Source organism: Crotalus tigris, unplaced genomic scaffold, assembly GCF_016545835.1.
Source record: "Crotalus tigris isolate CLP2741 ecotype Arizona unplaced genomic scaffold, ASM1654583v1 scf7180000018073.2002930, whole genome shotgun sequence".
NCBI classification, from domain to species: domain Eukaryota; kingdom Metazoa; phylum Chordata; class Lepidosauria; order Squamata; family Viperidae; genus Crotalus; species Crotalus tigris.
The window spans coordinates 1620809-1645113 of record NW_024096808.1 but is presented as its reverse complement, the minus strand read 5'-3'; the positions used below and the strand labels follow the sequence as shown (position 1 = coordinate 1645113).

Sequence of the window (24305 nt, the reverse complement as noted above, 5' to 3'; positions counted from 1 at the left end):
CATTCTTCCTATCTTTCCTGCCTGCCAAATTTCTATCAACTCTGGACTTAATAACCTTGGGTTCCCATAGCTGAGTTATTATTGTCATGACTAACTGGACTCTCATCCGCATTCCCTTCCCAGCGTCAACAAACTCTAAAAGCGACAGAGAAAAGATGGCTACATTTCCATCTGTTGTCAAAGCAAGAACATCCAATGTTAGCAGTGTTGACACTATAATCATATTCTGCTCTCACACATACACACACAGTTTCTGTATCTTGGCAAAATCTGATAGTTGCCAGATATCCAGATTTCCAATAAATATTTAAGTACTAGCAAAAAAGAAGGACTTATACATTTTGGAGAAGAATCCTAGGGCTGAAGTGAGTCAGAAACCAGAAATTCAGTGTGATGTCCAAAAAGTAGATTCGGAGGGAGGGAGGGAAGGCACAAATTATAAGGTCCACCAAGCCACCAAAATATCAGAAACCATCTTCTTTCTTAACAAAGTCACCCTAATGAAAGAAGGTGTCACTATGGAAGGTTCTTTATTCAGATGTTGTTGTGATCCATCTCATCTCATCACATGGCATAATGGTCAATCTTCTCTACTGTCACATAACAAGCTGCAGTCAAATGGTTCACAACATTTGTGAACATCTCGAAGATCATTCTTCCCTTTCTCATTTGTCTCCCATCCTGACATTTCTTACCATTTATGGTAAATTCCCATTTTGACTCTATTTGGTACAAAGGTAATAAAGGGAAGAAGAAGGGAGCAGAGGAATAATAAGACACTCAACTCTTTTTCCTCTCTTACAAAATGCCTCACTCCCTGCACTTGCTGGTGGCAGCTGGAGTCCGAATATATTTGAATAGCACCAAGATGTGAAATGGGCAACACTGATCAACTAAGTTAGTTGTTTCAAATCCCATTTTGTATTAAATAAGAGAAGTAAGGGCAAGTAAGGGCAAATGAGTCATATTCCAGCTTTTTCTGGTTGACTTCACAGACGATGTCTTGCTCTACATGTGATCATTGTAAGCTCAGACAGAGACTTCTGTGGAACACATCCTTTCTGTAAATGGGATTTCTATGGCACGTATTTCATCAGGTGGCCCAGGGGTTATAATTATGGGAAGACTTAAGTGGTTTTATGTTGCTTAATATTTCATATTGCTTTCTTCTGTAGCTCTTCCTGCCTAGTTTTTTCTTGTTTGCTTATAATGCCTATTTATTGCAAGGTATTCTCATAACAATTTTTTTTTTCCTTCTGTTCAATTGTACCTGATTCTGGGGGACTGCCTGGACATGTCTCTGTAGTTTTCTTGTCAAGGTTTGTCAAAGGTGTTTGCCATTGCCACCTTCCTAAGGCTGAAAGAAAGTGAGTAGCCCAAAATCACCCATCTAGCTTTGTGCCTAAAGTGGGATAAGAACTCACAGTCTCCTAGTTCCTAGCCTGATGCTTTAACCAGTGGCACTCCATAGTAAAGTACTCTATAATAATTCTTTTTATAGAATTCTGTCAAAGCTGCAAGAGTTAGAAGTAAGACTTTGTTGTTTGCAATGATGGGGCAAGCAAGCAGAGTTTGATTAATACGCTCAAATGTTTAGCTCTTCGCATAGTCATTTTCCTATTTTTTTCTATTATTATTGCTGTTTTAATATTGACTGTTGTGTTTAGCTATAGGTTTTTTTTATTTAACAGTACAAAATTATTTTTAAAAGCTATTATAGTCTTCTACCACAATATTATTGTACCCCAAAAATTCATTTAGTTTTTCTATGGAAAAGAGAAGGGAGCCTAGTATATATACTATAGGGCAAGGGTCCCCAACTTCTTTGCCACTTGGAGGCCTGGTTGGGGGGGGAGGGGCAGAAGGAAACTGGGCCATATAAGTGGTGGGCCAGAGCTCATGCACCCAGCTCAGTTTGCATGAGCAGTGGGCTGGTGGGCAATCACACGCATACACACTGATCCACTAATGCAAGTCAAGTTGCACGAATGTATGCTGGCCCAGTTCCCCTCTGCCCCCACAATTGGGCCACCAAGTTGCAAGTGTTGGGGACTGCTGCTATAGGGAAAAACTTGACTTGCCTACTTGCCAGTCTCTCCTTCATCTAAGTGACTAGTGGGACCTAATCCAGTAATAAAATGTTTCCTGCTTTCTAAATATAGTTATTCAAGAAAAGAACTCAAGTTGCAAATCTTTGTGTTGCTTCTTCCTGCAAATTTTTATCCAGTTTTGTTCAAGCTTTAGTTTTCATCTTGCTTTTGATGTTATTAAAAACAGGTCTGGCCATTTGCCCAGAGCACCTTATGATCAGATTTGATGACAGATATTTGTAACAACAGCACTACTTTTATTACCATAATAAGAGGTTTATTGTTACCCACCCATTACAGCATTTCCATCTTTAAAATCTGTTCCAGAAAAGAAGAGAAGCAACTTGGCAAAGAAACACTACTTCTGGAAAAAATATACTGTGAAATATTACCCTGATGGATTAGTAACTCCACAATTGAGTTATTAACATTTTCAGATACCCATGAACTGATTTTTTAAAAAACACTATTTGCCTACTAGAGAGGCCATATAGAATTTTCCAAAAATGACTGATTAAAAAAAATGAAAGTGGAAATAAAAATTATGAGATAATATATTTAGGCGCCTCCCGTCGCCCTATTAATATTAATAAGAGGTTAATAATAAAGATGGGGGGGCTTCCGATGGTGTAGCAATGCCGATGGCGGCTATTCTTTAGCCGTCCTTCTGAGATAGCGTTAAAACCGCCGAGAACAGCAGACATCAGCTGTTCCGCTGTTTAAAACCTCCTTCCTGGGCTAAAGGAAGGAGGGGAGTCCTACCCTGAATAGTGGTAGAGCCTCTGAAACCCCCAAAAAGTTTTTTGGGGGGGCAAAAAGAGTGCTCCCACGGAGTTCAGGGTATCTCCGCTTCTCAGCTGTCTTTGTTCCTTGTCGTTCGGGACAAAGCAAGACGCCGCTCCCACCTCCGCGATTAAAGAGAACTGGTGAGTTATTTTAAAAAAAAGCGGACAAAGCTGATCGGGGAATTTTACTTTTTGGATTTATTTGGACTTTAATTTTAAAGATTTATTTTTATTTTTTATTTTTATTTTTGTTGAGAGGGAAAGTAAAATGGCGGTGCGAGGTTTTTTTTTTTTTTTTGAGTGCCTGAAAGGAAACGGAACGTTTGGTTACTTTGTTACTTTTTCTTTTTTCATTTTTTGCTTTTTATTATTAGGTTTTCTGAAAGAGATTTGTATTTAGTTATTTTCCCTCTCTTTTGTTTATTTTTTCATTTCTTCTTGGGATTTTTTTGTACTTTTTTTTTTTTTAAGAAGGAGGAAAGAAGAAAATTTTTTTTTTGTTTAAAATGGCTTCAAAGCGTCAAGTAATTTCCACAGTACCTAAGGTGGCTTCTTCTCCGCGATACTACCAGAGCAACAACCTAAATCTAAATCACCACCACCTTCTTCTCCTATACAACCACTCACGGTAAAAGATTTGCAAGATGTTATGGGAAATGTTATATCTCAAATTAGAGGAGAAGTGAAGGAGATCTTAGTAGAGAATAATAATATTCTGAGGCAAGATATAGTTCTGGCCTTAAAAGGACTTGCTTCTGTTGTTGAAAAGTTGGATTTTCGTGTTGAAGAAGTAGCGGATAAAGTGGATTTATTGGAGGAAAAATTTGAAGGAATGGAAAAAAAGATGGAAACTTCACAAGATGAAATTGTTATGTTTCAATATAGAGAGATGGAGTTTGCTTTAAGAATCAGAGGCTTGAGGGAAGATATGCAAGAAAACTTGAGAGATATGGTGGCAAATGACTTTGCTGTGATTTTGGATAGAGAAAAGGAGGAAATACTTGGAGAAATTGAAAAAATATTTAGAGTTAATTCTTGGGTGGCAAAATAGAGAAATTTGCCAAGAGATGTGGTAATTTATTTTGGGAAAAGATCTTTACGCAATGAAATTATACAAGCTTTTTATAATAAGAGATTTCAGATTGCTGCACAAGATGTAATAATTTTAAAGGAGATCCCATCCAAAATTCTAAGAAGAAGAAAAGAGTTTGCTTTTTTAGCAGATGAACTTAAAAAGAGGCAGATGCCATTTAGATGGGATATTCCGACAGGAATTGTGGTGAGTCACGCAGGGACACGTTATAGACTTAATACTGTTTTCAAAGCAAGAGAGTTTTATACTTCGGTCCTGGGAGCGCGCTCATCACCACCTATAATGTTGAAAGTTTTGGAAGAAAAGGAGGTAGAACAGCAGTCTGAAGAAGTTGTATTGATGAAAGCTGGAAAAATACAGTCTGAGTGGTACCAACAAGCTGAGATGAAGGAGCAGAGAATGACTCGAGTAGCACATAAACGTAAGGAAAAGGAACAACAGAAGAAGGAGGTTAAAGAAGTTCCACAAGAATTTGTTTCTGAGCCTGTGGGAGGAGCAAGACCTAAGAGATTTTTGGTGCAATCTTCGATGGTAGATCTCCAAGCAGTCTTCTCTAGGCTAATGGATGGAGGAGATGGCAAAGCTCCTGACCTGGAATGTTAATGGCCTTAATTCTTCACAGAAAAGGAAGAAAATATTTCATTATTTGAAGCAACATAATAATGATATTATCTGTTTGCAGGAAACCCATATTATTTTTAAAGATCAAAAATATTTAGTTAATGCTCGATTGGGATATCATTTTGTATCCTTTGCTTCTGGGAAAAAAGGGGGTGTAGTCATTTATGTTAAGCAAAAATTATCAGCTTTTTCACTAGATTCTGACCCTCAAGGGAGATATGTAATGATTGAAGTGGGAATGGATGGTAGGAAAATACTTATAGTGGGTTTGTATGCTCCAAATTAACAACAAGAACAATCTTACAGGCTTTTACATCAAAAATTGACTTTATTGGATTTTTTTTTTTATCACAACGGATTTATATTTTAGGGTAAAGAATATAAAGATTTTTCCAAGGACATTGACAGATCATAGTCCTGTGTGGACGGAGTTAGCCATGGAAAAAGAGGAGAGAAGATCTTGGAGGCTGAATGAGAATTTATTTAGACAAGAAATGAATGTTCAGAAACTTAAAGAGTATTTAAAGGAATATTTTATTTTAAATATGCATAAGGTGGTCATGTAAAAGTATAAAAGCTTTTTGGATAAAGATATTGTGGAATATTCAAAAATTTTTTAAGAGAAGGATAAAATTCATTCCACAATTGTTTTTGTTAGGTATTATTGTTGATTGTGATGACAAAGAAATTATTTTAATGTTAAATTTAATTACAGCGGCAAGGTTGTTTACAGGACAATATTGGAAGAAGGAATTTTTGCCTACTTTGGAGGAATGGTTTTTTAAAGTTTCTTATTTATCTGAAATGGCAAAAATTTTGGCTTATTTGAAAGATCAATCGCAAGAGAAATATCTCTTGGTATGGAAAAGATGGATAAACTTTATACAGTATAAGTATGATATTAAAAGATATTATTTAGCTTTTGAATAATTTATGTTTAAAGTTTAAAGTTTAAGATAATAAGTATTTTTTATTACATATATACATTGGACTTTTTATTATATATATATATTGGATTTTTTTAAATGTAACTTTTGTTTGAGGTTTATTTAAGTTTAAATGTTTTGTATTCTTAGTTCTAGTTAACCCTGTATTCAGCTCTGGGAAGAGGGGGAGGGTTTTTGGGAGGGTAGGGAGGTAGTGGGAGAGGGATTTTATTGTAAAATTGTAAAAACTTTTAATAAAAAAAAAGATAATATATTTAGGCTACAGTATGTACTTTTCAAACACTTGCATGGAAAAGAGACAAAATTGGTAAAGAAATAAAAAAGGATTGTGGGCTTTAGTATGTAGTACTTATTGTACTGTTATTATATAAAGTACTCAAAAGGAATCTTTCTTCTAAAGATTAGGATAACAGTTGAAAAATTTCCCTCAAAGGAATGTGGCAAAAACCAGCATTCCCATAGCTTCCCAAACTATCAATGAGAGGACTCCAGGTTTTTCCAAACTAGGCACTCCAAACAGAAGAAATTTATTCTAAAATGAATCTCTGTTAATGTTTTTTTGTAAAGTCTTGGACAGATCTACTATTTATCATTTTATAGTCTAAAGGACACTTCCATGTGACTATCATGCACAGTACAAGTTTTCCAGTTATGGGGTAAAGTGCAACCAAACCTCCTTTATCACATTTCATCAAATCATCACAATTCTCAAAATTTGAAAAGGAGTTCTTCTCATTTATTTGCATGAAGAACTTTGCAAAAAGTTAAAGTGTGTTCAGCACATTATTATAATTATTGTTGTTGTTAGCCAGTCACTCCAAAATACAGATCGAGCAACTTACAACATCTAATTATGCAATGAAAACAATCAAAATCATAAAACTAAAAACAACCAATTAATAAAAACATGACCGAACCCCCACAAACACATTAACCCCAGCTTTGGGAACAAAGCCAGGCCTTAAGGCAGGGGTTCTCAACCTTGGCAACTTTAAGACTTGTGGACTTCAACTCCTAGAATTCCTCAGCCAGCTTTGCTGGCTGAGGAATTCTGGGAGTTGAAGTCCACAAGTCTTAAAGTTGCCAAGGTTGAGAACCCCTGCAAGGACTTCCAGAACCTCAAGGGAGTTGGTGCCAGATGTATTTCTGGGGGATGCTGTTCTTGAAGGTGAAGGCAGCAATCCCTCAAAGTATGAGATATTTTGAATGAAATATTTTATACCTTTAGATTTTGGTCCACAGCTTTTTTCATATTTTTCAGCAAATGATTATTTGGACCACCTTCTCTCTCGTTGACATAGACAATTCTATCCAGATCAGGGAAATTTCGATTTAGATCTATTCCCTGTGCATTACTTCGACCAACAAACCAATCTTTGAGTTCACCTGGCTAAAAAGAAGAAGAAAATATTATAAAACAACATGACATTTTATTATGAACTGTCAAGATGAATTTAGAGAAATGGCCCACTTAGTTCAATCATGTATGCTCAGGAGAAGTTCAAATACTAGAAACGTATGCCAGTTATTTTCAATCCTCATACCGGGTCCTTACTGATATACCAATTCTGAAGGCTGAATAATACAAACATACTCAATTCTCATTCTGCCATGCTTAGAAAAGACACACTGAAATAAATGGAATTAAGTTAATAATGACTTACTGGCATCTCACTAATTTTAGTGGCTCTACTGTATATACGATCAAATGTAAATACCATCCTACGTATTAATTATGTTTCAACATGGAAGATAAGTTTAACGTTTTTAATGCCAGCATCATTGGATATGAGTTGGGTGGCAAATAAATTTCAAATAAATAAGAAAATAGATAAAATAAATAAGTTCAATATGGCTACCTTTAAATTTAAATGTTTCTGCTTCTAAATAGGAGAGAGAGGGAGGGAGGGAGGGAGGGAGGGAGGGGGAGAGGGGGAGAGGGAGGGAGGGAGGGAGGGAGGGGGAGAGGGAGAGGGAGAGGAGGGAGGGGGAGAGAGAGAGGGAGGGAGGGGGAGAGGGAGAGAGAGAGGGAGAGGGAGAGAGAGAGAGTAGTCCAAGGTTACTCAGCTTGTTTTATGCCTAGGGCAGAAACAGAACTCCCAGTCTCTCCGGTTCTAGCCTGGTGCCTTAATCACTACGCTGAATTGACTGACCCTATAAAAGAGTGCCTGAAATTTAGAAATAATGACTCAGCACAAGGCAAATAAAACAATCAAGTATCAGTTGATCAAATGAAACAATACTGAGCTCCAAAATAAAAACTTCAGAGCAAATACAAAAATTTATTATTTGGGGGCAAAGCTATTTAAATGTACAAATTTATTCATAGCCACCTGGGGGAGCTCTGATACTGAACATTTCTAATCAACATGTTAAATTTTGTTTTAGTATATAAAATGAAAGCTGAGATTCATTAATCTAAAGTAATTTTAGATTAATGTGGATTATTAGCATAATGTATTTGGAACAGAAAGAGTGCTGGCTAGTATACAAGCATTCCATTGGCTACATTACATATAGAATGTCAAGGGTCACACAGGGAGCGTAGATCAAAAGCACAATATGGATTACAAATCAGTTACAATCATGTAAACTCAATATATATGTCACGCAACAAATCCAGAAGTTTACAACCATTTGTTTAATGATTGTTCAATGTTACAAAAACTGAATTAATACCAGTCCTTCCACTTTTGATCATTGCACCATCTCTGAGTCAATGGAATATTTGGAACATTTGATGAAAGTTCCAATCCTTTTTGTGGCCATAAGCCAAGGGCCTATCTGTACAATATCCAAATGCTGGATTTAAACTACCATCTATTCCAGCTAGCATGACCAACAGATATGGATGATGGGAACTTATAGTCTATTTCTGGAAGACTATGATTTTTTGCCTCTGATACACATTACATTTGCACTGCAAAAGCCACCAAAAAGTAATGTTGGGTAAGCAATTTTCCATCAAAGAACATTCCAAGTGCATATGGTACTGTTACACAGGTGGAATGAAGAGGATAGATTTCTGAGAGAAGGTTATTCTTTTTCTTTGCATTCATGCTGAAGAAATTCAGATCAAAACACCATGCCCTAGTCCTGCCTCAAAGGCTTCTTTCATTAAAATGTAATCATGTGTCAGTCTTTTTAAAGTAAGTCATACAAATGCAAATATTTGCTTTTGGAGTTATGACGCACATACCTGTGACGCTGCCTTCTCAAAGCCATCTGGATTCAGAGACGGCATGATGTGGATACGTGTACTATGGATCAAATTAATGATAGTCTCATTTCCCTTCTGATATTCATTGCACAAGTATTGAGCCAAGAAGATAAGAAGTTCTCTTCCAACAGCTTCATTTCCATGCATGTTGCCAACATATTTAAATTCTGGCTCTCCTAAAACATAAAAGAAATGCAGGATCTCAAATGTGTAGAGATTTAATAGACGCACGAAACGCAAATACATGTCAAATCACAAACATTCTGCAGTATAATTCCTTCATTCAATAACACAGAACCTAACTCATTTCCCCATTTATATTAGGGAGGACAAAATTTAGATTAACTTCCCTCTCCATTTTCAGACCCCTGTGATGTATTTTGCACCATTCCTAAACATTCTGCAAGTCAAGGAATCATATTGTACAGCAAGGGGAACAACAGGCTTCCATAGCTTGGTTACAACCATACAAGATAGAAAAGATTTTTTACTTCTGATATAATTCCATCAATTTTCTTTAAAGCAAACTACATGTAACTGGACTACTTATCTAGTTACATAGGAAGGTTTGCTAGAAATAAATTCCAGAAAGTTTCAAAATAATCTCAGGGTTATTCCTGTTTATGTTAATGAGACATCAAAGTGAATGCTTTCTGAATTCAACTCTCAACGGTTTTGTATTAGAAAGTATAAGGTTAGTTTTATTGATAAGATTCAGTAAAACTAGGTGAAGTGAATGGACTTATTGATACCCAGAAACTGGGAGGTGAATTAAACAAAAGCTCAGGCAATAAAGAAACAGAATGTCCACAAGCCAGAGAAGGAGCTTTTCAGCTTTGGTTCTATTCCTGGTAAAACAGCCCTCAGATTGGGCTGACATCATTGGAATTTGTAGGTCTGGAACCAACTTGGGAGGAACAAAATAACCTCCACTAAGGTTTGTTTGTCTTGATGGCAATTAGCATCGTCAGTAGATCTCACTGAAATGAAGAGCAGTTGGATACTGTAACCACTCTGTAACAAACTGAGAAGAAATGCTGTGATTTTTCTCTGTAGTTTCACAGAGAAGAATTAAAAGACAGAAGAATTAAAAATAATTTTAGCGACTTGGAAATCAGAGGGCAAAAGATATTCATAACTGCATCAACAAACCTAAGAATTTAATCACTTAGCATCTTATGAAATACCAGATTCTTTTCAAATAGTGAGGTGGCTATGTTTATACCCTGACTTTGTGCTGGGCTGATTTAAGTCATCCTATAGCTCTCCAAATGTTTTGCGTGAAACTTTAAATTGTTGGTCTTCAAAATCAAGATCACTAGAGATCTTTCTGGAGCCATGAATATTGGCATGAATATTATCACTAAATTCTCAAGACTGACTTTATATTTCACAAATGATATGCCTCTTTGCTTGCAAGCACTGAAGAATCCTTCTAATGCAGCGGTTCTCAACATATGGGTCACGACCCCATTTAGGGTCAAACGACCATTTCATGGGGGTCACCAAACAACGCAGTCTGCCATTTTCCCCCCTTTTCCTTAGCTGTGCTACTCCCTCTTATTCTACAGTATTGGCTTTTGAAAGCCAATAGAATAGACTCTATTCAAGAGACTCTATTCTATTGGCGTTCGAAAGCCAATAGAATCTATTGGCTTTCGAAAGCCAATAGAATAGACTCTTTTGAATAGAGTCTAATTCTATTGGCTTTCGAAAGCCAATAGGAATTGTCCAAGCTGTCTCTGCCCTGCTGAGCCCGCCAAAAGTCCCAGTCTGCAAACAGTGCTGCAAATTGTCTGCAGCTAAGGCAAGCTTTCTGGACGTTTCCACCCCTCCCTGCTGAGCAACTACTAAATGTAAGTAAAAGAGGGGCAGGGGTGGGAGTTGGGAGGCCGGCGGGCACAGGAGGGTTGCTGGCATGTGTGGGGCCCGGCAGGTGGCTTACCTCCCTTGGGCTGGGCCAGCTGGTGGCCCAGCCAGTGGTCGCCCTGCGCCCTCGCTGCCGCGTGCCATGGTCGCCCAGGAGCGCCTGGGCCTGCCTGCTGCCTCACCGAATGTGCGATGGCCAAGGTAAGGCTAGTGGGGCAGCGGCGGGCGCAGGGAGGGTTGCTGGCGTGTGTGGGGCCCGGCGGGTGCCTTACCTCCCTTGGGCTGGGCCAGCTGGTGGCCCAGCCGGTGGTCGGCCTGCGCTGTTACTGCTGCTTGCCAGCTAAGCCAGCACAGGGGGCGGCACCACACATGCGCAGCACTCCCGGGCCGAAGCGGTTGCTGGGCGACGGCCTACGTGCACCCTTGGTCTGCCCAGCATGTGCTCCAGCTGCAAGAGAGGAGGCGGAGCGTGCGTGCCTCCTCCTGCCCCACCCACAGGGAAATACAGGTAGTCCTCGACTTACGACCACATGGTTGGGGGTCGCGGCATTAGGAAGATTGAGAACCACTGTTCTAATGACTCTAAAGGACCTTGATGGAATACTGTCATTCTGTGAGCAGCTACTGGAGACAAAATGTAACTTCCTGTCTCCAAAAATGCGACAAAAGGATGGACTTAAGAAATAGAAGTCTTTGTTTTGGGAGAAAGCTATTAGGCTTCCTGGTTGATCAGGATGTCCTTTCTGAAATAGGCTGGTTTATTTTAGAATAAGCAACCCTTTGGGACTTAGGAACTCTAACATTTTAGCTAATTGCTTATTCATAAAATGGCTGCCATAATGTGTCTGGCCATTCACAAAATGCCCAATTCTCAGAGGATAATTTGCTGAGGTTTCTGCCTATTATTCATCTATCTTCCATCCACCCCCCCCCCTTTTTTTTTTCCCCTCGGCATTGCTCATATGATGCAAATACCCATAATTTTTTTTCTAGTGATGTTTAAGATAATAAAAAGATAATACCCTTGTTTTGCTTTCTCATTCCTGTTATTTAATAAATGTTTATTGAAGTACAAAAGCAATATGGCATGCATCTAAGGACATGTCTGAAGGCTTAATAATGTTTGCTGGGTTTATGCTATATTCCCTGCTCTATTATGACACCAGCATGATTTAACTGAATCCCTCTGATATTTATTGTTAGTACAAACAAATATAAATTCTGATCATTTGAAGAATCATAGAAATGTAAGCTGATAAAGAGGAAGTTAGATATACTGACAACAGATTAATTACCGGTTTGTAAGGTGGTACCTTAAGAAGGTAACATTACATTTTAATGACTTCTGCAGACTCTAGGGAACCAATCATTTCATTTCTGTCATGCATTCATCAGTTCAGTACAGCTAGTCTAGATGTGTTCCTTTCATTGCTTATTCAGAGATATGAATAAATGGAAAATTACTATTCTAACTAGAAGCACAGAGAGGCTGACAGTGCAAGTGCTCCCAAGAGGAAAGCAACATTTTCTAGTTAGTAAACATTCTACTGAACTGATGGAATCTTATTACTATTCAAAGCTTCCCAGTTCAGTGTATTGTGGAGATAGTGAAAAGATTACTTGTACTGACACAATGGAAACTGCATTAAAAATCAAGAAAATCCTGAAAGTGGGCAATTCAAGAAAACAGCCAAGAAGCTCATAGCTCAACCATTATTTGAGTCTCACTTTGTATTTCATAGGGGTGCTGCAAAACACAATCCAGAAAAAAATATTTTACAGGGATGTGTAATTCTCAATAACTCAGAGATCTATTTATTATATCTGTATTAATTTAAGAGGACTAAATTAACATTATCATTAATAATGAAGTTTTGATATGTTTTAACTCTTCGTATTTTCTTTTAATTAATTAATTTCTCTTTAAACAGTTTGAATTATTGTCTTTGCATCTCATTTTATGTCTTATTTTCGTACCTTTGTCTCTTGCTGTATAATTCTTGTATTATCTGTATTATCCTTCAAATGACATTACGGAAGGGACACTCACTAATTTTCCATGTCTTCCTCCCAAAACACTACTTCTACATTTTCCTGTCTTATTTATATATGACCCAGGTTTTTGGCTTCAACTGAATAATTAATCTTTAAAATCTGCAGTATCAAAGTATGTATTTGAATCCATTTTTTTAGCTTTTTTATATGCCCACTAAGCATGATAAAATGTCCCTTCATATGTTCACATTTTCAATATATATTTGAAGTCCCGTTATACATTCTAGATAGTTTCTCTGCTGTCACACACCAACTTATCTGGATTAGTTTTTATCTTCTTTTAAAAAGTTTTTGTATTTTCTATATAAGATTAGAAAAGTTGTCATAAAGTATTCTGGGCATTCTGAATCCACAGCAAATGGACTTTGGATTATAACACTGCCAATATTTATTAAAATCAAAATTTCATAAACTGGATTATTAAATCCAGGGGGATTCTTCCAGTTTGGGTCAGATGAACCCCACATTTGGCTAGCTTCATATAAGCCAGTGTAACATATGGTTTCAAGCAATTATTATAACTTTAGGCCTTTGATAAAATGTTCCATAAAGAAGAAAGGGCTGCAAATAGTGAAAACTGAGAATTCCCTACTATCTGCCAAAGATATTATGAGCACAGACCTAACAGAAAACATTACATTAAAATGTTCCATTTATTGTTATATACCATTTCTTATGCTTTCTTTTTAAAAACAAGAGTTTTTTCTTTATATACAGTACTTTAGCATATCTGTTTTTGAGATTTATTTTGCCTTTCCTTGCCATAAAATATTAATCATTGACTCTGCTTTCTTTAAAAAACTAGACTCTGAAGAATTATGTCATCTTTTCCCCATTCTGAAGAATTTCAGAGATACTAGAAACCCAAACCTTTTTCTCTTCTCCTTTCATTAAGCACAAGGCTGGTGACACTTTGTGGCCTTCTTCACATCAGTTGTATTATGGTGTCAGTACTTAGCATTTGTACACTTTTATAGGGCTGGGATACTGCCCTGAAGATTGGTGTTAGAATGCTTCAGGCTTCCAATTATTTAACTCAAAATAATACTTGTTGAGCTAATATCTATGTAGGAGAAGAACATGAAAACATATATTTCTAATAATCTCTCCTTTTACTCTGGATTTTGTCCAAGTACTCAGCGCCCGAGAGCAACTTTAATGGGAACTAAGGGATGGAAAATAAAATCATTATCTTTCTCACCAAGTGCTTTCAATGTACACCCATCCTGCAGCTCTTGACTTAAAAAGGAGTTGGATCTAGGGCCCAAAGGATGCAGGTCTCAAATAGACAGGCTAGCAATTATTTTTCAAAAGATGGAGAAGGCATGTATGTTATCAATCCCACTTGTTTCCTACAATTAGTATATCTGCAAGGATTTTTTTTAAAAAATTGCAGCCTTCCAGCATGCAAATAAGCTAGCAGAGAAACTAGCCAAAGCCACAGTGTCCATATTCATCAGCAGACAGGATAATGAAAGATGTGTGTTCAGTTTGAAAGGAAAAGAAATGTATTCAAAAGTTTTGCCTGATAAGCGCCAATCAGTACCATAGAAATAAACCTTCTCCCGCTCCCTTCAGCAGTCAAAATTTCTAGGTTCTCTGGCCCACTGCTTCTAAAATTTTGCATGATCATAACATTTCACTGATAATAACTCATTAAGTCCCACCTTCTCCCCTTCATTATTTCTGTGAGTCTTTTGTTCAATCCATGATGTGTCCTGCAGTGGAAAAGAGGTGCTTTGCTTTATGTGCGAGAGAGAAAACCTTTGGATTCCATGGAGAACAAATACAGAAGAGCGTGGATTCTGAATGTTGGGAATAAATGTTTACTTCTTCACCTATTTATGAGTGCTAAATAAACAAGCAAAGAAGCTATGGCATTTATGTACAGATTGTACATTCTCTCTTTACTTTCCTCAGAGCAGCAACTCTTAAATGGAGATCTGATGTAAGAAGAACATGTGTTGAGAAGTGACTCTATTTAGCTCTGGTACACCAGTTTCTGGGCAAGGAGTTCTGGACAAATAGCATTAACTCCTTTACTTTTCTCTTAGGTCTCTGTGTCTAGTTACCATCATCTCTGTCTCTTTGTTTCACATGCGTTCACAATTTTCCAGTCACTAACTCTTTGCCTTACCTATAGTAAAAGGTTGCTGTAAAGAGAAATGGGCTGAACAATCACTGCCTGAGTTCCATGTTATTCTAAACATTGTTAATCTCCTTCTCTCTCCTGATCCAAAGAGGTCCCTTTATCCTTCACGAGAGCACTTAAGACCTGGTTCTTCCCCCAGGCATGGGGAAAAAGTGAATCAGAGTTGAAAGAGAAAGTACTAAAGTGAATTCTGTGATGATTCTCAGTCATCCAGGTCATGGATGAGAAGTGAACTGTCTTCTTCTTCCTCAAGGAAAAAAAAGCCCAGTTGAAGAAACAAAAAAAGCACCTTTGAGACTACTAAATTGCATCTGAGAAGTTTGTCCATGGCACCAGATTTTTCTGGTTCTGGTTTTATTGTTTGTTTTGTTTCTACTGCGGCATACATTGTTTTATTTTTGGATTGTAAGCCACCCAGCATTTACTTTAAGATGGGCAGCTGTACAAATGTACAAAATAAACTAATTTAAAAAAATCACAATACTGGATTCATACAATATGCTAAAACATAGAACATACAGTAATAGATTTGGAAGGGACCTTGAAGGTCTTTTAGTCCAACCCCCTGATCAAGCAGGAAATCCTATACCATTTCAGACAAATGGCTGTCCAATCTCCCCTTGAAAGCCTTCTTTGATGGAGCACCCGCAACTTCTGAAGGCAAACCATTCCATTGGTTAATCTATAACAAAACCATTGTTATGACTTTGTACAATATAAAAGGTAAACCACTACCATGAGTTCCTTGGAAAGTTAGAAATGCAATAAACAAATAAATCTAGCAGCGACATGAATACTCTAAATGATTCTCCACCAGAGTTATTCTGAAGATGTAGCCAACGGGTAATATGTGCAACAAGGCTTCAGCACTACTAGCATACAATATAGAATGAATAAGATTATGCAATCAAACTTGTTTTGTTGGATAAAGAAGTCTGACATAAACTTGAATAATTACAGAAATGGACAATGGGGATGGTAGCACGGCTCCTTGTATGTACAAAATTAATGGGCCAGAGAAGAAAACTTTTTTTTAAACATACCTATCTTTGGATACTATGTTTGAACTGATGTAGCGTGTTTTCTGCAACTAATACCATCCAGAAAAAAGTGAAATCACATGACTCTGTAAATCATAAACTGGTTTTACCATTTCTCAAATAGAATCTTTGAATCTTTCCTTGCAGAGCTATCAACACACTGGATTTTCCTGCAGTGTAAGCTTCCATATTTTTTCCATGAAAAAATAATGCTAGCTCAGGGATCCAGACAGAAGGGGAAAAAAGAAAATAAAGAAAAGACTGTTCTCTTCCTTCCACATATCTCCTCCATGTTGCCAGCACTTGTATTTCTTAATCAAGTCCAAATAATAGCAGCATTTCTATCTGGCAATCTAGAAACTGAAATAAAATATGATCAGAAGGAGCCTTTTAGGAATGTAAGAACTAAATCCTCTGGAGAAATACTGTATGTTTTCATGATACTATCAAGATAAAAGGAAGTTACTTGGGAACAATAGTTACAGCCACAGCTAGATTATGAGCTACACTTGCAAAATGATGGGAGAAGTTCAAACTTTAAACCTGGTTAACAAAATGGCATATTGGAAAATGGTTGGTTGTCTTCCACCTCTCCTCACCCTGCCCCTTCCTGGCTTATTAGAACAACTATTCACAAGTTAAAAATTAAACTTGGCTGTTCATCACACTCATCAATAAATGACAGTACCCTTGGCATGTAAGAACATCCAACTTACGTATTAAAGGAACAACATTTCTCTTATACATTAGAGATGTAACAGGTGATATTCTGTGGAATTTCTACTCTCTTTTCCCCATTTTTTAAAATTACAAAATGCAAACTCAAAGATTCGTACTAATGATCAGAACGGATACTTATAAAGTGAAGGTTCCTGAAAAGACACAATGTGCTTTTTGACTCATTCTAGACTTATTCTATCATTTTCAATTTTGTTCTCTCCCGAAAGGCACTCAGGAAAGATTTTTAACAAATCCATAAATAATCTAAATAAAATAAATTATGAATATTAGCAAAGCACTGCAAAAGTCATGCAGTCTACAATATATATCCTGTCTTCATATGAAAAAAATCATTTTTTAAAAAAAATCTTCAATAATTTTAAAAGATTCTAAGTACAATCAATCAAAACAATTTAGTCTATTTAGGGAAATACAATCAATCAAAACAATTTAGTCTATTTAGGAAAATAATGTTTCAAGAAAAGTGCCCATTTGAGGAACACTAGCAAAAACACTAGAAAAAACAAACAAACAAATAAAAAAACCATAAGGATATAAGGAATATAATTCATTATATTCTGACTCATAATTCAGCTTCCTTCAACTCAGTACGGCTTCCTTATTAAAATCCTATTTGCACACTTACTTTATACTATACACTATATGGTGATTGAGGAGACTTGGTTTGACACATACTTTATTTTTATTGCTGTTTTTTTGCGTGGAGGGGTTCTCCCATTATTAAGTCCAATTTCCTCAAAATTGATCTGAAGTCATGCAGTCTCCAAATGTAATAAATAAACATCTATTAATGAAACATCTACAGAAAAACCATCAGTTCACAGAACACTAAGAACCCAATTTTGGTGAAGTCCCATTTATCTCAATGAGCCTTATTTTATCTCTGCATAATTAGAAATGTTAAGCATCGGCCAGTATGAGAATAAAAACCAACTAGAATCCATAGAATAAAAAATAAAAGTGACATTAAAACAGCAACAAAAATAAAGGAAACTAAATCAAGGCAATATTATAGATTTTTTTAAAAAAAACAAGGCACTTTCCATGTGGTATATAAACAATATCACTAATTCATTTTTAATAGAAATGATTAGAAAGTGCAATATGCTTAAGGAGAGCAATTACACAAGAAGAATGAATTAAAATTCTGTAATAATGTTTCTGAACATATATTTTGTAAAAAATAATAATTGTACTTTAGCAAATAATACATCAGAGAGCTAATCTGTATGATTCATCTCTGAAACTTTTATAGGTGTAAAATGTTCGATGGGAACTGGATTGTAACAGTACTAAGTGTAAATTTGAGCGCATAGAAAATAAATGTATGTGCCATGTCAGCTAATGTATGGAGCCATGTGGAATATATATGCTGCGTGTTTAAATATTCCTTTGTAATGTTGTAGTACAGTTAAAAACATGTTGAAAAGGATCTGAACTATGAAACATACACAGGAATTTTTTAAAAAGAAGTTATCTGGTATTAGATATTTTTCACAATCTTCTGTCACATTATTTTATCATATGACAAGAAACAATCATTTTAAGACAATGATTCCATATAAAACAGGGGTGTCAAACTGCCGGCCCACAGGCCGGTTTCATCATACTGGAGCCGCGCCCACCCCATTGCCGGCAATAGCGAAAAAGCTCCGATACATTGCGCAACGTCACGTGATGTGGCGACTTTGACATGTCCGATATAAAGTATTTGATAAAACAGAATTAACTCCTTTTTTTACATCAGATGATTTTATTGCAATTACAATATTTTATCAAATAATTTGCAGGGAAAATTTTAAATTATTTATCAAAATAATAAATTATCACTACAATACATTGAATATTTTTAGACCAATAGAAGATGCTTCCTCAAAGCTCTTTGCTTTTCTATTGTCCTTTTCTTACAATAATTGCAGCAGATGGCTCTATCTAGCTGACTCTGACTGAAAAACTAAGCAGACTCCAGTGCTGTAGTCTGGAGTGGAAAATTGAAAACACAGTATAGATAGTGGCAAATTGATTCTATTGTTTTTTTTTTTTTTTTTTTAATTTTTTTTTTAATTTTTATTCATTAATACAATTAAAACAACAATGGACAAACATGACATTCCAGAGTGAATTTTTCTATCAGTTCCTATCATAGTACAAAAATTTTATAATTTTATAATTTTTTGTTCTTAACCTCTATATAAACCTCATCTTTTATACAATACAATTATATATACAATTATATGTACAGTTATGTATATCTTTTAGTTCTACCATTAGTTTGAAGTCCGAGCAGTTCTTAATTCATACCAGCGGTAAAATTTGCCCCAGATTTCGAAGTATTCGTGTTCCGTTTTGTCTTTCATAATCATTGTAAGCCTGTCCATCTCAGCACATATTAAAATTTTATGCAGGATCTCTTCTTCCGTTGGGGTTTCCTTGTTCCTCCAATTTTGAGCAAAAACCAGCCTGGAGGCCGTTAAAATGTGTAGCATTAAATAAAATACGCCTTTGTCATGTTTTTGCGTAGTTAAACCTAATAGAAAGAGTTCTGGTTTTGGTTCTACCGCTTGCTCTAATATTTCTTCCAACCAAATTTTAATCCTGTTCCAAAAATCACGAGCTCGCGTGCATTCCCACCACATATGATAGTAAGTTCCACTTTTCAAATTGCATTTCCAACATTTAGGGGAGACATTGGTATACATTTTAGACAATCTTGTGGGTGGGAGATGCCATCTATAAAACATTTTGTAAAGGTTCTCTTTGTAAGAGGTGGCCAAAGTAAGCTTCTTGTTTCTTGCCCATAGTTCTTGCCATATATGCAGATCAAAATTAAGACCAAAATCCTTACTCCAATTCAACATAGTCACTTTTACTTGTTCCTCGTACGTTGCCTGATCTAGCAAATAATAGTATAGTTTTTTAATCATTTTATCCTCCGACCCCAAAATTATTTTATCCAATTCTATTGGTTCTAATTTAATACCTAACTCTTTTTTGTCTTTCCGATATCTTGCCTGCAGTTGCAGGTATGCCCACCATTCTAATTCTATCCCTTCATCGTGGATGGTTTTCCTGGATTTCAATTCCCCTCTTTCATCTAAAATATTTTTATATGTTATGATCTTGTCTAATTGAGTAAATTTTGGGTGTACATATATTTCTAACGGTGAGATCCAACTAGGTACTTGGGTATAATTTGGTTGCCAAATTTTTGTCCATACATCAATAAGAGCTTGCCTAATATAGTGACTTCGAAAATATTTATGTACTTTATATTTATGATCCCATAATATGGCATGCCATCCTATTTGTAGGTCATGGCCCTCCAGACACAATAGTCTCCTATTTTTTAGTAATATCCAATCTCTTACCCATACTAATGCTGCGGCCTGGTAATATTTCTCCAAGTCTGGAAGACCAAATCCCCCCCTTTCCTTTGAGTCCTGTAGTAATTTTAATTTAATCCTTGCTCTTTTTCCTTGCCAGATGAATTTACACATCATTTTGTTCAAATTTTGAAAAAATTTCTTGTCTAATTTTATAGGTATACATTGGAACAAAAATAAAATTTTTGGCAACACATTCATTTTAATCACCGCGATTCTGCCCGTAAGAGAGAGCTGTAGGTTAGTCCAAATATCAAAGTCTTTTTGAATCTGTTCTATTAACTTATCATAGTTATCCCTTTTAAGCGTAGCGCATTTGGCAGTCAGTTGTATCCCTAAATGTCTAATTTTATTTGTAATTTGAACACCAATTCTATCAACCAATTCACTTTTCTGTATTTTAGTCATATTTTTGACAAGCATTTTAGTTTTTTCTTTATTTATTTTTAAACCTGCTATTTCCCCGTATCTATTCAATGTTTCCATCAGCCTAATCCCTGATTGTAGTGGTTCTTCAATAATAAAAACTAAATCATCTGCAAAGGCTTGTATTTTAAATGTCTCTTTCTTGATTTCTAGACCTTGGATCTGTTCATCTTGCCGGATTGCTCTAGTTAATACCTCGAGAGATAATATAAATAACAATGGTGATAGTGGGCAGCCTTGCCTTGTGCCTTTTTGCATTTGGAAACTCTCAGTCAGTTCTCCATTGATTATTACTTTGGCCACCTGCTTAGAGTAAACTGATTTAAACATATTTAAGAAATTTTCCCCAAAGTCCATATACAATAATTGATTAAACATAAAATCCCATTTTACATTGTCGAATGCTTTTTGGGCATCAAGAAAAATTAAACACATTTGCTTTTCATTATGTACTTCATAATATTCCAATATGTCCAAAACAGTCCTAATATTGTTTCTTATATATCTTTTAGATAGAAAGCCGTTTTGATCAATATGTATAAAATCCACTAAGAACCTTTCCAATCTTTGTGCCATTATTGCCATGAAGATTTTGTAATCTGAATTCAAAAGAGAAATGGGTCTATAGTTCTTAATTTGTGTCAGGTTGGTGTTTTCTTTAGGAATCAACGTGAGGAAGGCTTCTTCCCATGAAGCTGGTATTTTAGCTTGGGTTAAAACCTCGTTAAATAAGTCCAACAGCATTGGGCTTAAAGATTCTTGTGCAATTTTATACATTTCTGCAGGTATACCATCTGGTCCAGGTGTTTTATTATTTTTCTGTTTCTTAATTGCAACCGAGAGCTCTAAATGTGTTATCTCTTTATTTAGGAGAGTTTTAAATTCTTCTGGCACCTTGGGTAAATCGACTAGTTGTAAATACTGTACTATGTCATGGTTATTTCTCTTTTCGTCGTCCTTATATAAATTCTTGTAAAACTCATATGCCACTAGCTTTTTTCCTTCGTTCTGGCACACCATATCACCTTTGGCGTTATAAAGGTTGGTAACTCTCTGCTTATTATTGTGTTTTTTGATTTTATAAGCCAACCATCTCCCTGGTTTATTAGCATTTTCAAAGAAATTTTGTTTAGTACGTTTTATCTGCTGTCCTAGATCTTCCTTCGTAATAATATCCATCTTATGTTTAATTAAATCAATCTGTTGTTTCAAATCACATCTTTGTGGTTCATTTTGCAGGTTATCCTCAACTTTACGTAGTTCTTCTTCCAGTTGTCTTTGGCGTTGTGTTTTGATTTTGTGTTGCCTAGCCATATAAGAAATTACAACGCCTCTCATGTAGGCTTTGGTTGTATCCCATAAATTTTGGCAGTTTGTATCCTCCTTTTTGTTTGACTTAAAAAACAGATCCAATTGTTCTTCTAATTTTGATTTGAATTCTTTATGATTTAAGATTGCCCTTTTTAGAGTCCATCTCCTCGTGTTTTTTTGCCCCTTCCATTTAATTCTAATCGGATTGTGATCAGCCCAGGTATTTGTATCAATCATAATCTCCTCTACTTCTAAATTTAAGTCAGCTGACATCCACACCATATCAATTCTGGACCAAGATTGATGACGTCCAGAATAAAAAGTAAACTGTTTTTTCCCAGGATTCCTTTCTCTCCAAATATCCTGTATATTAAACTCATCTACCATTTTAAAGAAAATATCAGATATTGTTCCTCTAATTCTTTTTCTATTCTTTCCACATTTATAATCTAGATTATTATCCACAATTGCATTATAGTCACCCATTATACAAATGCTATCATGTTCCAATTGGCTAATAATGTTGTAGAGTTTTTTATAGAAATGTTTTTGCCCCTCATTCGGGGCATAAATTCCAACCAAAAGAATTTTGGTTTTATTCAAAATTACTTCCACAATTAGAATTCTGCCATCTTCGTCCTTATAAATTTGCTTAGCCACAATTTCTTGTTTAATATATACTACCACACCTCCTTTCTTATATTGCGAAAGTGCTGCGAACATATTCCCCAATTTGGGACAATTTAATAAGTATTGATGTTGTTTTTTAATGTGGACTTCTTGTAACATTATTATATCTAAATTCATCTTATTGAGCCTATTGAAAAACTTCTTCCTTTTTGTTGGAGAGTTGAGGCCATTAACGTTGATAGATATAGATTCAACACATTTCTTCCCCTCCTTATCTATGTTTAGATCTAGTTACTATTGCTGGTCTAGACTCTTGAGTTTGTAAATCCTTCCCTCTTTCCACTGTTGATCTTATCGGTCTAGCCTCTTTAATTTCCTTAAACCTACTCTCCTCCTGCTTTTCTTCATTTTTCCCTTCATCAATGTCCTCTCGAAGCTCAACTCTTTTACCTCTAGCTTCAATGGTTTGCACCAGTGTCTCTCCTTCCTCTCTTGCTTCTCTTTCAACTAAATCTTCCTTACTACCAAAGTTTTCCCTGTAGAATTCCTCTGCTTTTTCTATTGAGTCTAGGCGAAACTTTTTCTCCTGCCATGTTACCAGAATTCCTTCCGGAGTTAGCCATCTAAAATTGATATTTTTCCTTATCAGTTTGGAAGTTATGTATTGGTAAGGCCTTCGCAGGTCTCTCACTCTTTTGGGCACTTGTTTAAGTACAATCAGCTGTTTACCTCGATATTCCAGTGTATCATCTCTGAATCTGAAAAGAATTTCATCCCTAACTGATTTCTTAATAAACCTAATGTGCACTTCTCTGGGAAGATTGTGTCGTCTTGCGTAATTTGTGTGTATTCTATAGGTTTCATCTATCTCATTGGCCATCTCCTCTCTTGTAGACCCCAACGCTCCTGCTAGAATATCTGACATTATTACTGGGAGATCTTCACCTTTCATCTCTCCTACATTTTGAAACCGTAGATAATGTGCAGCCTTCTCAAGTTCCAAAGAAATAACTGTGGTTTCTAATTCTTTATTGGCTTGAACTAGCCTTTCATTCATTTCATCCACTCTCTGCTCTTCTTTATCAATCCTTTCCTCCATTTCTACTAGTTTTTGTTCATTTTTCATAAGTTGGTGGTGGAAGGATTCAAATTTCCCATCCATAGATTTAATTTTATCTTTAAGTTCACCTGTATCATTCCTTATTTCACCTATTTCTTTTTTCAGATCTTCATGGTTTTTACACATTAACTCTTGCATTGATTGCAGCATTTGTTGCAAGTCTTTAAGTGGGTTTGCCCTATCTTTTTGAGCCATTTCTTCTAGTGATCTTTGCCTAACAGAACCTGGTTCCAGCAATGTAGTTTGAAGTGTCTGCTTTCTCCCTATTCCAGCCCTTGTAAGATTTGGAGTGCTAGACATTTTTTTCAATTTTCCAAACCAACCTCCCCACTTATTTACAATTGTTAAAATGTTTTCCAGAGTATCAAAGTTGTTACTAAGAATCAAGAAGTTCTTAACATTACAAGGAAAGGGCAAATTTGCTACACAGTCTCTTTCCCTAGTAGTTTTTCCCTTCCCACTCTTACAGCAATTCTCGATTTAACCAGCAGGTGTCACTCTAATATTGTCTCTGGTATTAAACTTGTCTATTCATTCCAAAATGTCTACCTCCGTTTTTTTCCTTCCAGACGATCTCTCTTGTGCCTTAGAGTAGCTAGCCTTCCAGGGCTAAATTTCAGTCTCTGGAGTAAGGGAAGAAGGAGGACGCCCCCTTTCTCTTCTCTACAAATCCAGCCAACGTAGCAAGTAAGCAGGCAAGCCTTTTTAGCCAAACCTTCCTTTTCGCCGCTTTTCCAGGAGTGAGGGAAATCCCTCCTCCCCTCTTGTAGGCTACTAAAGTCGGTAAGTTTCAAGTGAAATCCTCCAGTACGATCTCACACC

The 24305-nt window shown here is 36.1% G+C and overlaps 1 protein-coding gene across 1 annotated transcript in view; it reads right to left on the bottom strand.

Annotated features, from left to right (window-relative positions):
- Window positions 1–24305, bottom strand: part of CPE (carboxypeptidase E) — a 62013-nt gene that overhangs the window by 16911 nt on the left and 20797 nt on the right. The window contains exons 2-3 of the mRNA XM_039347444.1: window positions 8736–8932; window positions 6759–6926 (exon numbers count right to left, since the gene is read on the bottom strand). Of these exons, the coding sequence (XP_039203378.1) occupies window positions 6759–6926; window positions 8736–8932 (365 nt within the window). The remainder of the gene's footprint in view (window positions 1–6758; window positions 6927–8735; window positions 8933–24305) is intronic.